At 37.0% G+C, this 16,321-nt stretch overlaps 1 protein-coding gene across 1 annotated transcript in view; it reads left to right on the top strand.

Annotated features, from left to right (window-relative positions):
- The first annotated feature begins 1,514 nt into the window (after positions 1–1,514).
- col6a1 (collagen, type VI, alpha 1) overlaps positions 1,515–16,321 on the top strand; it is a 30,439-nt gene continuing 15,632 nt past the window's right edge. Inside the window, exons 1-21 of the mRNA XM_077724270.1 lie at positions 1,515–1,850; positions 2,851–2,980; positions 3,064–3,264; positions 4,914–5,073; positions 6,064–6,177; positions 6,264–6,284; positions 6,543–6,563; positions 6,660–6,704; positions 7,247–7,300; positions 7,411–7,455; positions 7,658–7,684; positions 7,792–7,818; positions 7,917–7,961; positions 9,540–9,593; positions 10,774–10,836; positions 10,916–10,978; positions 11,056–11,109; positions 11,187–11,222; positions 11,296–11,358; positions 12,895–12,957; positions 14,578–14,640. Coding sequence (XP_077580396.1) covers positions 1,766–1,850; positions 2,851–2,980; positions 3,064–3,264; positions 4,914–5,073; positions 6,064–6,177; positions 6,264–6,284; positions 6,543–6,563; positions 6,660–6,704; positions 7,247–7,300; positions 7,411–7,455; positions 7,658–7,684; positions 7,792–7,818; positions 7,917–7,961; positions 9,540–9,593; positions 10,774–10,836; positions 10,916–10,978; positions 11,056–11,109; positions 11,187–11,222; positions 11,296–11,358; positions 12,895–12,957; positions 14,578–14,640 — 1,434 coding nt within the window. The 5' untranslated portion in view covers positions 1,515–1,765. The remainder of the gene's footprint in view (positions 1,851–2,850; positions 2,981–3,063; positions 3,265–4,913; positions 5,074–6,063; positions 6,178–6,263; positions 6,285–6,542; positions 6,564–6,659; positions 6,705–7,246; positions 7,301–7,410; positions 7,456–7,657; positions 7,685–7,791; positions 7,819–7,916; positions 7,962–9,539; positions 9,594–10,773; positions 10,837–10,915; positions 10,979–11,055; positions 11,110–11,186; positions 11,223–11,295; positions 11,359–12,894; positions 12,958–14,577; positions 14,641–16,321) is intronic.

Here is a 16,321-nt window from a genome sequence, read left to right as displayed (position 1 = left end):
ATGTAAACTTTTGACCATAACTGTATATATGTGTATAAGTCAAAAAAAATTCTTGTGTTCTTCTGTATTCTCACCCTTTTGCTACGGTGAGAGTGAAATTTCCCAATCACGGGATGAATAAAGTTATCCAATCTAAATTTGTGCTTTTATTGACTTTTTACTCAGGAGTAAAGGTATGTAACAGTATATCCAGAATCTTGCTATGTCCTGACAAATGGAGTAAACTTTTGGTAATAAATCAAAAAATGAAAATCTTATCTGATCACATGCATGAAGGTACACTGAAGTGAGACATTCAATCAAGGCATTTTGTGAAAATATGTAACATAGAGAGAAGACATGTTTTTTTTTCCAGCTAATAATTTGGAAAACAAAATTATCATGCCCTGTCTCGATACACTACATTTTTCTTCTCCAAAATTATGAAGGTTATGGTAAAATGTTTGCATCTGGTGTATGTTGTGGGAGACAAGTTCAATGTTTAATAAAATTATTGAAACAAATGTTCCCACAATTACAAGAAAGCAGTGAAACATTTTAAATGTATACAATATTATAACTTAATGTGAGATTCAATTTTATTATTTGTGGGGGTGCAAAACAGAAAAACAAGTTTTTCCTTTTGGTTTTATTTTCGTTGAGGATTATCAATTTCATGCAAAGTTAAACAAAAAATATTCCTAATGCATTCACATTATTAGTCGGCCCGGTGGATGAGAGGTTAGCGCAACATCCTCACAGTGGGGGACCTGGGTTCGAATTCAGGTATGTCCATCTGTATTAGTTTGCTTGTTCTCCCGGGGCCTGCGTGGGTTTTCTATGGGTTCTCCGGTGTCCTCCCACATTCCAAAGGCATGCATGGTAGGCTGATTGGACACTTTAAATTGCTCCTAAGGTATAAGTGTGAGCATGAAAGGTTGATTGTCTCCTTGTGCCCTGCGATTGGCTGGCCACCAATTCAGGCTGCCCCCCACCTCTGGCCGAAATTCAGCTGGGATAGGCTCCAGGACCCCCTGAAACCCGAATAAGGTTAAAACGGTTCAGAAAATTAGATCAGATGAGTGAGACTATGGCCTCCAATCCTGGAATGACCCACATAGTGCACTAGATGGCACTGTGATTCTTACTTCTGCACTGATAAAGGGGGCCACGAATTCCTTCCTCCCTTTCTCTTTGAATGTTCATTCTGTAACTGGCCTGGAAAAATGAACCAGATGTATATATACAACTCTTTAAAAAAATTGAAAAATAAAATAAACCCTATTTGGTTGCCCATCCACCCATTTTTCTCCCGCTTTTCCCCATGCAGAATATAAATTCTGAATAATAATGACGTATTCACTGAATTTGTTAATTCCCAAACACTGGGTGGAAATCTTTCTCAATCAGAAAACAAGTAGGCAATCGTTGGCTTGCCCCTGTTTTTCTCTGTTTGTCCCTTTCAAAGAAGCAGGCGTCTATTGGATTGCTGTGTGATAAAGTTTAGCCTACATGCATCCTCGCCAGATGTAACTCCTCACGCACGGAAAATAGGCGCGTGCATGCCCCTCCTTCCGCGTCGTGCGCGTCGTCCTCATCTGAGCGCTCTGGTTCTTGCCTGGACCGACGGCGCAGGGGCGGCGAATCACTAAAAGTATTACCAAATTTAGCCATATAATAACCAGTTTTTGGAGGTTCGGGTCGCCTCTGCGTTTGTTTTTATAGGGGTTTTTTTTTGTGTGAGTATTTTGCTTTTACTTTTTGGCTTTATTTTTGCTGTTAAACCATGGAGACGTTGAGAGGTCTCCTTGTTCTGCTGTGTGTCCTCCTTGCGAGAGCGCAAACGCAGATTCAAAGACCCAAGTCTGCGGGTAAGTTTCAGATTCGAACTTAACTTGATTAACTGTTTCTGTTGAAGACGGTATATAATATTTAAAGTGTTTTCTATATCTTTCAATATGACGAGGATTGTGCATGCCTCTATAAAGCAAGGGTAGGGAACCTATGGCTCTGTGGCTTTTAATGGGTCCAAATGGCTTTGAGCTAAAATCTGGAAAACCGGTGTTGAGAGAGCTGATTCCCGAACGCGCTAAATAGGAACGTCACCTCTGGCATTGATTTTTATTTCATCATAGTCTTCTGCATCCATTCTCTCGTTGATACTAATTGAACTTATTGATATTCATTGATTAGGAACAGCATAGCAATGTTGTCAAAATAATTCTGAAACTTTTTGTACTTTAAAAGTGGTAAAATTATAAAAGAAAATTGTACATTTGCATGTATTTTGACTTTTAAATTGTGAGTATGGCTCTCAAGGGAACACATTTGAAAATAGGAATCGTTTATGACTTTCAAAAAGGTTCCCGACCCATGCTCTAAGTCTAAGGTGTCATTTTCTGCAAGTGATGGTCCAGATATTGTCGCATGTAAGAATTATGACAAAAGAAAATCAACAGCAAAGGCAAATTTCTACAGAGCGTATGGAATTGAAAATTCAACTGAACTTGTGACATGTAGGCCCAAAGTCCTACAGCCTCTAAATGAAATGTGATAATTAAATGACCAATAATGGTCATACGGAAAAAAGATGGCTTTCCATAATTGTTCATGGAGTTCCACAACCTCAGCACTCAATACTGAGAGGCTTGTTGGAATCTGTTTGCAATCCCCCAAGTAAAACATGATGAAAACTTGCAGTGGTCCATCAAAGGCCTCTAACACAGATTGGATAAATACTTCTGCAGGATGCATTTTGAATCTTTGTCTGAAATACTGAGTTTACAACTGGGATGTATGGTGTTCAAAAAAACATTACCTATCATTGCCTGTTTTTATTTATTTTATTTTATTTTTTTATTGTATGAACAGAATGCCCTGTTGACCTTTTCTTTGTGCTGGATACGTCTGAGAGTGTGGCCCTCAGACAGAAACCTCCCAACTTTTACATTGACCAGATCAAAGAATTCACCAAGCGCTTCATAGATGAACTTCAGGAGTTGTAAGCACACATAGGTTCACTTCGGCTGGCATTTGATGGCTTGTTGACCTAGAACCTCGCCTATATCTTTACTCCCCCTATAGGCGTCATCGTTGTGACCGCTACCTGACATGGAACTCGGGAGCGCTGCACTACAGTGATGATGTCATCCTGGTTCGCGAGCTGAGTGACATGAAAACAGATCGCCAGGCCCTGAAGAATGATATTGACACCATCAAATACATTGGCAAAGGGACCTACACCGACTGCGCTATAAAGAGGGGTCTTGCTGAGCTGCTCGTAGCGTAATAATAATCATATATTAATATTTATGAATTAACTTATTGTGGCTGCCTGCCATTGATGTTCATTTGCTCTCACGCCGCCGAGTCCAAATTGATAATAAAAGTAATTCAAACTCACTGCAGAGGGATTAAAAGAGCCACATGATTGGACATCAATGGCACTGAACGAATTAAGGTTGGGCCTCGTGTGGTGTGAGGCTCAATCGAAAACTTTAATAGCATAACTGTTTGATTACACTGGTCAACAAGAAATCTTACGCCACAGAAAAAAGAATCATCTCCCAATGCTTCAGGTGTGCTTAACTCAAACCTACTTTAAAATCATAACAGTTGGAATAATCAATTCTATTATAGATAAACAAAAGAAAATTACTACTTAGTACACTACTCTTCGTAATGTAACAATTGATGTTTCATCACAAGATGCTTAATAAGTTTTTGTGCCTGTAGTGGTTTTTCATTTAGCAAGATTTATGCTACTACACGTGTCAAAGTGGCGGCCCGCGGGCCAAATCTGGCCCGTCGCATCATTTTGTGCGGCCCGAGAAAGGAAAAAATGAGTTTCTACTTTAGGATCAAATTCAAATGATGATAGATGTACATTACATCTCCTGATTTTCCCCTTTTTAAAATCACTCATTGCAATTTTTCAATCCATTTTTTCTTTTGTGTTTTTAGTTCAAAAAGCATTTTGTAAAATCTAAAAATAAATATACAAATATTTTCCGTTTTCCACTTTGAAAAAATATCTTGTTTCCATTTGAAATTTAAAAAAAACACGATTAAAAGAAATTTTCGAATATTAAGAAAAAAATCTCAATTAAACATTGCTTTAGATCTATAAAAACGGACTATTTAGGGCTTTGATCCAGTTCTTTTAATCCAATTTTAAAAAATGAAAAAAATCAAGATATTAGATATAAAATGGTCCAGCTCACATAAAATGGAGTTGACGTTAATGCGGCCCGCAAACCAACCCGAGTTTGACACCCCTGGGCTACCAGGTTTAAGTGAAATTTGCCACAGTTTGATTTTTTAAAAATGTTAAATTTTACTTGTATTTTGTGCTTACATCCGATATGTAAGCATTTAAAATACTTTTTATGATTATGCTTTGAATGAGGTCGTGAATGTTCAACTTTCAGTGCCATTGAAACCATTTTAAGAACGGCAGCTCACTAGTTAACATTTGACATTAGCAAAATCTTACCTTAAGAGAAAATTTATATATGCTTGTTTATTTTGGTGACATTTAAGAAAGGAGTGTCACCGGAAATCCTGACTCCTTAGTCCCAAAATTATTTTTTCATCTTTGGGAAGAGAAAGAACCACATTCGTACTGATATGCTCCTGGGGTACCGAATGTCCCATTTAGGTGTTTTATAGGTGCATTACTCCACCATTTTGGATGTCTGCTTGTTGATTCTTTTCACTTTTTCTGTAAAGTTTCATAGCAGTTGCCATCTCAAAATCGTCACATTAATTAATGTAGTATCCAATAGTTTGTCGGATTATTCTCACTTAATAACGGTCTTTAGGACATGGTTGGTCGATTGTCCTTTAGCAAGTACAATTTGTGAAAGGCAATTGAAAATTTTAGCCGATGAAGCCATTTACAGTGATTTGCATATGCATGTTTCTACACACAGGGGTTCCCACTACCATGAGAACAAATACATTGTAGTGGTGACTGATGGCCACCCCATTACTGGGTACAAGGAGCCTTGTGGCGGAGTACAGGAAGCCGCAAACGAAGCAAGGCTGCATGGTGTCAAAGTGTTCGCTGTCGCCATCTCACCTGATCAGGAGGTATACATACCTTTTTTCTATTCAATATTCACTTTGCTAAATTGCTTATCAGATTACGTAAATACAATACATGAACGTAAATACAATACATGAACCCAGTGTACATGAACACAGCTTTGGTCTTTTTTTCACTACAATGAAGACATTATTAACTCTTATTTTTTCCACGTTATTAAAGAGTTGGTTCTCAGAGAAATGACTTAAGAAGTGCGGTGTACTAGTGTTTAATTCTCATACCTCTGTGTGGAATTTGCATGTTCTCCCGCTGTCTGTGTAATAATTTGTGAATATTAGGTTAATTGATAATTATTGATCATAGTACTGTATGTGTAGATGTGATTGCCATTGGTTGTTTGTCTTTATTTGCCCTTTGTCTTACTGGACACCAGTCTAGGATACATGCCACTTCTGCTCAAAGTCAGAACTTGTCTACACACCAAATAAAAACAAGTGGTAGACCATTTCATTGAAAGGCAGCCACCTTGCCAAAATTAAATTTAAAACGTTTGTTTTTTTTTTATTGTTTTTTTTAACAATGCAGTACTAGTGATGCCCCAATGCGGATTTTTTCACTTCCGATCATTTTTTTTTTCAAAGTATGTTTTGCCGATACCGATCCCTGGGCAGGATTTTTTATCCAGTAAAAACATGGGGCAAGGAATATTTATACGTAAAATTAAAAAATGAACAAATTGATTTGAGTGACCAATTTAAAGAAAACAACTTTGAAATGTTCAGATTCATAATGCTAAACAATGTAACTAATACGAAAGGATTTTTCATCCAAACGCTCAAAAAGTATCGATGTGAGTGTAAGAATGAGTAACTTTTTTAATATTATCAATGAATATTTAATTTAAACTCAATAACAATTATTACTTATCTAAAGTACTTGATGTGAATTATTTATGAGTAACAATGACAACAAAAATAGTCCAACCTCATTAGATGGGTGTTTGTAACAGTTGTAAGTAATGCTTGTCTTAATAGGATACCAGGCTTTCCATCATCGCCACAGACCAGAATTACAGGCAGAACTTCACTGCAGCAGATGATTCCAGAGGCACCAAGATCGGAACTATTCGAACCATCATACATATGATTGTACGTGTTAACTTCTCTTACTTGTCTCTTTATTAATCTTCACAATGCTGTTTTTAAACCTGACACATTTTGCTCTCTGTTTTCAGACAAACGAAACCAAGGATGTGGTAGGTATAATAATATGTATAGTATTTCAAACTCAAGTTCAATGATTCAACATATTTCGCTGCCAGGGTCACATTGCATCGACTTGATCAGTAAAATGTTTGAACACACTTTCTCATGCTATTGAAAGATAAAGTGTTTGCCAATTTTAGAACTATAGCACTGCAAATGCTTGCTGTATCAATTTATAGTTGTATGCTATTTAGTATATATACTTTTTAAAAACGTTCTAAACCTGATTTATATTTCTTTCTTTCCAGTGCTGTTCATTTGACTGCAATGTAAGTGCTCAATGTTTCTCGTTTTTAGCAATTCTTAGAGAAAATCTAATAAAATTACACTGCTGAGTGATCACTGGTCATCTTGCTTTTCTGCAGGCGCAAGGTGGCCCGAAAGGACCCGATGGAGAAACTGGTAGTATGGTATGATAATAAAAGCTTTTGCTGTTGAATTTTCTTTGTGAAAAAAAGTTAATTTGACTCAATAACTCATTCATCCCCATTAATACCCAATGACACACAATCCATTTTAAACTGGAACGGCTGGCATTAAATGATCATGCTGTGAGCTGCCTACCCCTTCCAGACCAAAAGGAATGGATTTCTATTGTTGTCCTGGTGCCTTTAAAACATTAGGAAACTTGGTGATGCCTTTCCTTAGTTTCACATTTGTCTGTAATCCTTACAAAGTGTGATTTAATGATGGATGCGTGGGTTTGTGTGTTTGGGTATGTTAGGATTTTCTCGCTACGTTTGTCCAAACTGCAACGTAGAGAGTTGAAATGTTTTATGGTGATAAGAAACAACTGTCAGATCATGGTTGAATTTCTTCACCTTTTCTAAGTGTGTAAACTCATTCTTTTTTTGTTAAAGCTGAAAGCAAAGTTGTTGTATGAATCGTAGTTTTTACATGATGTCCCCAAATGCACTGCGTGGCTGATTGGTCGTATATTTTCTATATATAGGGAGAAATAGGTAGACCAGGAATGCCAGGAGAGAAAGGAGATATTGGTGCCATGGTAGGTAATTTTTGACACTAAATCTTCTACTACATTGAGATTTTACATCTTCCCTGAATCAATTAATAGCAAGAAATCTTCACAATCACCACTTTGCCACTCTGTTACAGGGGAGTGTTGGAGATCCCGGTCCTGTTGGATACAGTGGAATGAAGGTAAAAACGCCACCAAATTCTACTCACAATATGGTGTTATAGTGGAATTCAGTGCAGATTTTTGGCCTTGCCAATCTCTTATTGTATTCTGTAGATGTCATTTACATGTTTGTAAGCGTGACATTAAATACATTTACAAAAAAAAAAAATGTCATCAACCTTCAAATTGATGGCCTTATAAAGTGTGTGTTGCTTTTTGCAGGGAGACCGAGGTGGGAGAGGATTGAAGGTAAAAGTCACCCAAATGCAAAAAGAGGAATATTCTTGTAGAATTACCATGCAGCACGATGTTTGGGAATAATACAGTAACTGGCCAATGCCAAATGTTTTGCGCAGGGAGAAAGAGGACATAAAGGCTACAAGGTGAGTTTAATTTTGATGTCTGACATTATGCATTCATTTGTAGTTGAGTTTCTCTGATCATGCCATTTCCATGTTCTTTGTCTGTGCCTCCTTGACAGGGAGAAAAAGGCCTAAGCGGGAACGATGGCACTGATGGACGCAAAGTAAGTTACAAACAGTTGCAACCTGTTCTAAACCTAAAATAATGTTTAATTGTCCAGTAAAATTGATTACAATTAAAACTCATTGCTGCCTATTGTACATTCCAGATCAAAGTAGCTGGAATGTTTTAATATTATTCTTATTGTTATTGTTAGCATTATTATAATTATCTTTATGATCGTCATTATAAGTATCGTTGTCGTTGTCATTATCATTATTAATGTTATTATTATTACAATTCTCATGATTATTATTATTGTTAGCATTATTATCATTATCTTTATGATCGTCATTATAATTATCGCTGTCATTATCATTATTAATATTATTATTATTATTATCATTCTCATGATTATTGTTATTGTTATTTTATTATTATCATCATCATTATTATTATCTTTATTATTATTGTTGTCATTCTTCTTCTTATTATTATTGTTATCATTCTTCTTCTTCTTATTATTGTTATTTTTATTATTATTATTTTATATTAAATGCCTGTTGTTGCTCATTTGCATCATACATAAAATTATTGTATCTGGACTATGAGTAAAATCATCTCATCCCATTTTCGGAACCGATTTATCCTCACTACGGTCACGTGGGGTGCTGGAGCCTACTCCAGTTGATTTCGGGCCAGAGGCAGAGGATGCCCTGAATCGGTGGCCAGCCGATCGCAGGGTAGAAGGAGACGGACAGCGGTGCACATTCACGCCCATACCTTGGGGCAATTTTAGAGTGTCCAATCAGCCTACTATGCATGTTTTTTGGAATGTGGGAGGAAATAGGAGTACCCGGATGAAACCCATGCAGGTCTGGGGAGAACATGCAAACTGCACACAGGTGGGCGTGACCTGGATTTAAACTCAGGAGCCCAGAGCTGTGATGCTGACACGCTAACCACTCGTTCCGCCAGACTAGTCACTTATTATATTATTTATAGTTAGGATGAGCCTACAACCTATAATTCCTCCCAGAACCCAATACAGGCAAAGTTGGCTAGTTGAATACTCTGATTTGGCCCTGGGTATGAGTGTGAGCGTGAATGGTTGTCTGTCTCACTGTGCCATGCGATTGGCTGCCCACAGATTCAAAGTGTCCCCCGCTCTTAATCCAAAAATGGTCAATACTAAAGTGACAAATAAACGGGGGAGCATGCGCACTGACAAAGAAAAAAAAACATGACTTATCTCAAGGGGAGTATTACCTCATTTACCTTGTGTGTCCCTTTGAGGTAAGTCATGTTTTTGCCTTTTTGTCAGTGTGCATGGTCTCCCGTTTATTTGTCACGTTTGTATTGACCATTTTTGCATTAAAATCCTGAGTTGTGCAAATCCTGAGTTGTCCTGCCTCTCATCTTGGGTTCTGTCCTTGCTGCAAAACTCGAGGCAGAGTGCCCTACGGCTGGCTGACTGGCTACCAGTCTAGAATGTAGTCTGCCTTTTGCCCGAAGTCAGCTGGGTTAGGCTCCTGCAACCTCTGCAACCCTTTATAGGATGCATGGTATGGAAGATGAATGAATGATTTAGTCATTATGTTTGTTGCACTGTATCGTCACTGTTTTTTCTTTCACTTCCAAGGGTGAAGCTGGTTTCCCCGGTCTTCCTGGGTGTAAAGGATCTCCTGGCTCAGATGTGAGTTCAAAATTTTAGTCAGTCCTATGACAGACATATGTGTACCATATTATATTATCAAACATTATCAAATGAATTTAGGATTAACTTTAAGCACACTCAATACTACCAATAGAAAGAAATGCAATTCATTGGTATGTCTTGTCTTGGTATGGCAGAAAAATGTATCAAGGTTTTATCAAAACAACAAACAAAAAAGAACAAACAACAAAAAACGATTAAATTAAGAAATTTACCAAATGTCCTTATAACATTATGACCACTGCTACTTGTACTGTGAATGTAATATTTTCTTCTGTATTTGAAAGTTTACAGTTTAAACGCTCATCAGATTTGTGATATATATATATATATATATATATATGTATATATATATATATATATATATATATATATATATATATATATATATATATATATATATATATATATATATATATATATATATATATATATATATATATATATATATATATATATATATATATATATATATATATATATATATATATATATATATATATATATATATATATATATATATATATATATATATATATATATATATATATATATATATATATATATATATATATATATCTTCTCCCCTAAAAAGTGATAAATCTTAGGTGTCAAATTGCAAATAGCTGTACATTGGAGTGAGCAGTGTCCCTTAAAAAAGCTTAAACAAGATTGTTTCCTCCGATAAAAGTATTGCCTATGAATTTAAATCGCCTTCATCCACGTGGCACTGGCCTTGTATACTATGCATATATCAACAATCGCTTTATATGGGAATTTTCTCCTTGTCTTTTTTTAGCACCGGTTCAAGGTCTGCACAAAATCTCAAGTGCACACAGTATTTATTTATTCTAATTTATTTTAATCATCCATGTTAGGTTTATGGAACCAAACATGATAACTACTCCAATCTGGCTGTGTATCAGGCGTATTATTTAGAAATTAGCCGTTAAATAGTACAATTTTGCAATATTCCTTTAGCGGCCTTGACTAATATCAGATTTCAAATCTGGAGGGCCTATGGCTGGCTCTTTAATCATTAGAAGGTTTACATTCTTGCTGTCACATTGTTTAAATGAGGCTAAGTAGACATACTGTTCATAAAAAAACATTTCAAAACCTGTTGAGGTTTCAGCTGTAGTTGTGTTTTTTCTTCCAGGGTCTTCAGGGTGAATCTGGGCCGAAGGGGGACCCTGGTCCTTATGGGCCAAAAGGAGAAAAAGTAGGACAATATATTGAAAATGATGTGATTCATGCTTTGAAAAAATGTTGTGTACTAAGTCTTCTTCTGTTTATTCAAGGGAGATAGTGGAAGAGAGGGAGAGCCAGGAAGACCTGGAAACTACGGGCCTTTAGGTCCAAAGGTAAACCAGCAGATAGAGACCTTAAAAAAATATACTAAGGTCGTGCAATGTTCTGACAATAACGGGTCTTTTGGCAGGGTGATCGGGGACCCCGTGGTTCTAATGGGGACAAAGGAGAGCGAGGTGACGACGTAAGGAAAAGCCATGAATTCCCTGGAAACTTTGGTTCCAAAATGCTTCGTGCTCATCCTTTGTTTTTTTGTTTCAGGGTGCACCTGGACCAGACGGACCTCGTGGCAGCATAGTAATTCATGTTAATTATGATCACTTTCAGGTTCTTTGGATACTCTTACATTATTGTTGGTTTTGTCTTGTAGGGAACAGTTGGAGAGAAGGGTGAACAAGGTTCCCGTGGAAATAGAGGAACAAGAGGAGAGCCAGTAAGTTAAGATGATGACATGTAAGGGTTGAAATGTAAAATGTGAAAGTGGGGCTTCTCATCCACATAGAGGAGAAAAAAAACTTTTATTAGTCCCACATTACACTCTTTACAAAGCGTGTAAAAAAGGATTATAGGCCAGATGCGAAACTACATGTTTGCAAAAATGATGTCAGACCTTTTCAGGTTCAACAATTAGGCATTTGGTGCCATGCTCATGAGCGAGTAACTGCCTACAAAAACTCCTCCCGAGGGTATAAATTAGATCTGATCTGGTGTCAAATACACCCCTTAAATCCCAGAATTCCTCTTTTTAATTTCATTATCAATTTACCTATATTGTAGTAGCCTAAACAAGAATGAATACAACAGTACTGTTCTTGGTTCTATTTTACTTTCGGTTAATTACTTATGTCGTTTTAGTTTTTTGTCTGGCACAAGCCTTCTTATTAAAACAATTATTTGATTTAAAATCTAAAAATGATATATTTTTTTTACCCTTCAGGTCACCTTTTTTTCTAATTACTTCATTATTTCATTGTACAGTAATACCTTGACATACATGTGCCCCAACATAAAAGAAATTTGAGATACGAGGAACATTCTGAGCAAATACTTGCCTTGATATACGAGCGTACGAGACAGCCAGGTGGCCGAATCCGCGAGTAGCTGCTTACGATAACAGCGCACCGTCTTTCTCGCCGCATCTCCCCCGCGTAAAGAAATCTAGGAGCACTGGCCGTACAGGTTGCATTTTTTTTTACCAGTGATAGCGTGACCAAGTCGATAATCTGCAAAAAAGACAGCAGAATCTATATGGCCTTGAAAGCAAAAAGCAACTGAAAATGACAGACGCCCTTCAAAGCCAGTTGTGACTAGTTCGATAATATATATTTTTTAAAAATAGTCTTCCCTCGATTTTCGCAAATTCCAATACGGTTTGTTACTTTGTGAGCAGGTTGTGAATTAGAACCAATAAAAACATGTTTTTCCATTGTAATATCCTATTTTGGGGTGTTTTTTTTCAAAGGGTAGGAACAAATGAATTGGTATTTAGTTCATTTTTATTGGAAAAGTTGATTTGAGATACGACTAAATCGACAAATGAGCTCGGTTCCGAAACGCATCAAGCTCGTATTTCAAGGTATTACTGTATGTCAATATTTGAACTTTAAACTATAGTTAAAATGTTAAGTGTTTTTCCTATTTTTGAAGAAAACTAAAGCCTCAGTTAATATAAATGTAGTTGTCCAGGATTTTCACATTTTTGTTTTAAAAGAAAAAATGATTAATAACAGTGATTTGAGCTCTCTATTTTAATGTGAATTTAATGTAGTGAACAAAGACGTATTGTTAAAAAAATATTTCATTGTGTTAATGTTCTGGTTTGGGATCCAGATGTTCCAGGCTCACTGAAGTCTCATTTCAATTGAATATATTTGTTCATGTACTTTATATCTTGAAGCATGCTGTTTTAATGTGCATTTTATGAGCTGTTGCATTTTTTTATTTGTATTTTTGCTCATTTCCTTGTTAGGGAGAACCAGGACCTCGTGGAGAGCAAGGACGAGAGGGCTCAGCTGGCCCCAACGGAGACCCTGTAAGTTCAGCGCTCCTTCAAATAGAATCATACATACAGTGGCACATTGGTTTTTGTCAGATGTTTTACCTAGCAACTCTATGAAACACTCAGAACTCAGTTTAATAGGTTTTCATTTCCAATCAGAAAAAAATGCATGTTTACAGAAAATCCACATTGAGTGGGTGTAGACGGGATAACACATTTTAACATCATTGAGCCTGGCTCTAGCCCCAGTGTACTGCCGAATCATGCAGATGCGTTCTTTTCCCTAATTGAGTGTTCAACCCCTCTTGGGAATGTCTACACTCATTCTTTCCCTTCTGACTCAGTTCTTCTCTTAAACTCTTTCAGCCAAAGCCTCAGTGTGGTCCTTAATAAGGCTCTAGGCAATGTATCAAAAAAATACTCTAAATGGTTACTTGCGCTGGCCTCCGTGATGTCAGCCTTTTCAAAGGATCCTTTGTGTGCCTCTTCTTTCCTGATCAGTAGTAAAGTGAGCATAATAAACTATTGTACAAAATAGGGAAAACCATTATCATCTTGTGCTGCTATTTCAATTAGTCACAATGTTCACGCACTGTAGCAAATTGCATAAGATGATTAAACATTTTTGATTTATGAATCTTTCAAACGCTGATGCTCTTGAAATTAATCACTTATAAAGTAGTTTACAGTAAGATTATTTTAATTTATAATTATTTCTAATGTCCAAATAGAAGAACACAATCAGAGAGTCATAAGAAAACTAAAACAAAACTATATTTAGTCACACCCACCTTTATATAAACCACTTTGTCTTAGGTAGAGTTGGGCATAAATTATTAGACAGCTGTAATCAACAGAGTATTAAAAATCAATTAAAATGAATTTTCCTCTCTAAAAGCTTCATTGGTTTAGATAACAACATACATCCTCGCATTTTCATTTGCATCATATTTAGTGTTTTTTTTTCTCTTAACAACCAAATCCTATCCTTAAATAAATCACTGCTGTTGTCCATTTTGGATTATCTATACCTAAAAACAAATAAATAATTCTACATAATAAACTGAGTACAATCTGAAATATTGGCTAGATAGCATTTCCCATGTTCCAGCTGGAAGCAGCTGCTGTTGTTAGCACTCCAAGTGAACAAGACTTCTTGAAAATTTGGTATTTCCTACTCATGCTCGTGGGTCAAAATGACCATCACTTACGAAAAAGTTTTGATTTAAACATGGGAAGCAATTCATTCGTATCGTAATAAGTTTAACGGTGGTGCTAGATTTTATCCCAACCAACCACGGGCAACACCTTGAGCAGGGCACAAGGAAACGAACAACCATTCATACTTATGAAGAATTTAGACTGTTCAACCAGCCTAGCATGCACATAGGAACGAGGATTGAAACTTGATCTCAGAACTGTGAAGCTATCACACCGCCTACATTTCTCTAATATGAATGTAAAATGTAGGTTAATCAATAAAATGAACCAGATGTAGTGTTTGTTTATTTTATTACTTTCTGAAGCATGTCGTATTGCTTAGGCTTCAGTTGTGCTAAAACATTAAATGCCCCCTAACAAACTATTCCAGAGGGACAAATGTTGAGTGTTCTCTTAAAGACTAAAGATGATTAACATTTTGATCTTCTGTAGGGTGAGGCTGGCAGGGATGGTTCTCCCGGATACAGAGGAGATGAAGGCCCCCCTGGACCAGAGGTATTCACACATACATTATTGCATACATTTTATGTTAAAGTGTAAAAATACTTGCAGCTACCCTATTTAAAAAAACAGCTATGGTTTGACATATTTATAGTATTAAAAATTGGAAACCTTCACGTGGTCTCTCCTGAGAGGCTGCTCGCCGCGGCCTGCGAATTCCAACAAATACCACTCAGAGCTGCCAACAAGGAACGTGGCACCCTACGTTTTTCATCCAGCCGGAGACATTTGACTGCCCCTCACCTCCGACTACCCCCCGGATGAAATAATCCGCGTTCCAGTGGCAACTCTAGCGCTATCTGAGGGCAATCCTCAGGCGCTTGTAGTGCAACAACAACAACAACAACAACAACAACAACCTTCACACATTTGAAGTGATGAATGTGTCCTGAATGTCGTGTCGTGCTGACTCAAGTTTAGAATCCTGATGGCTATGGGAAAAAAACTTGCCCTTAAGTATATTTGTCCGTGCTTTGTGAGACCTGTAGCATCTGCCAGAGGGCACCTGGTGGAACAAGTTGTCACCAGGTTGATATTGGTTCCTGACAATGTTCCTGTCGACCTTCCAGGTGGCGCTAGGTCCGGTCAGGAACATTTTAACGCAGGCCTGTTAGGGGTGGGGCAATTATTAAACCTGTATAATATCTTTCCAATCAAATGTTATCTCTGGGAGTTAGTAACAGTCTAGTGAATTTGGCATGTTTCCAAAATCATATATCATTATAATTAACCCTGCCCAAAGGCTAGCCCTTATTGGTAAAACTCACCATTTTGATAACTTTAGATCTCCCATGTCTCATGAACACACCCACTAATTTTGAGGCCCATTGGGGAAAGTCCCGAAGACAAATTCGCTATTTGGTTTGGGACTTGGGTGCCAGGACTTGAGCAGTTTGGAGCAAAGTATCAACTCGCTAAATTCCGTAGCTCTCCATTAAGAAAAATGGCATAAAATGCAGTTTTTAAAATTAGAGGGGGCGCAGTTGAGCAATTTTGATTACGATTTTCTCCAAACACCACCCTTTGTTAATTTTTCACAGACATCTAGTGATCTGCCAAATTTGGTCAACATTTGAGTATGTTAAGTGCTCCAAATAGGCGACATTGAATTGAATTGAATCATTTTATTTATTCATTCATCTTCCATAATGACCATCCTTGAAAAGGTTGCGAGGGTTGCTCCTAACCCAGCTTTCTTTGGGGGAAAGGCAGATAGATGGATAATCAATCATAAATAATAGATAAAAAAGGTAAAAAGATAAGTAATAGTCAATATAGATAAGTAGTCACATGACTAAGTGATCACATAAATAAGAAGGTAAAAAGTTACTTAAGTGGTTATCAGTAAGTCTTGATTAGGTCCTCCTAGATACAGAATTCAAGTTGAGTATGGTGATGGCCCTAGGGAATAAACTGTCCTTGAGTCCGTTTGTCATGGCTCTTATGGCCCTTTTTTTCTCGATATTTTTTTTCCGACAGTTTTCGACTGTCCACTTTAGGGCAGCAGGTTGAAGAGTGGAAGCCTATTGTCTATTCGGATACTCTCTGCCTTTCCTAGGCACTGAGATTTGTAGATGCTGGACAGAGTTGGTAGTCGGCAGTTGATGATCTTTTTCGGTGTGTTGATCACCCTCTGCTGTCATTTTCTGTCTGCTTCTGTGCTGCGTGAGTGCCA

This window comes from Stigmatopora nigra, chromosome 9 (assembly GCF_051989575.1).
Source record: "Stigmatopora nigra isolate UIUO_SnigA chromosome 9, RoL_Snig_1.1, whole genome shotgun sequence".
Lineage (NCBI taxonomy): Eukaryota > Metazoa > Chordata > Actinopteri > Syngnathiformes > Syngnathidae > Stigmatopora > Stigmatopora nigra.
The sequence above is the reverse complement of the archived record's forward strand: the minus strand, read 5'-3'. Positions and strand labels throughout refer to the sequence as shown.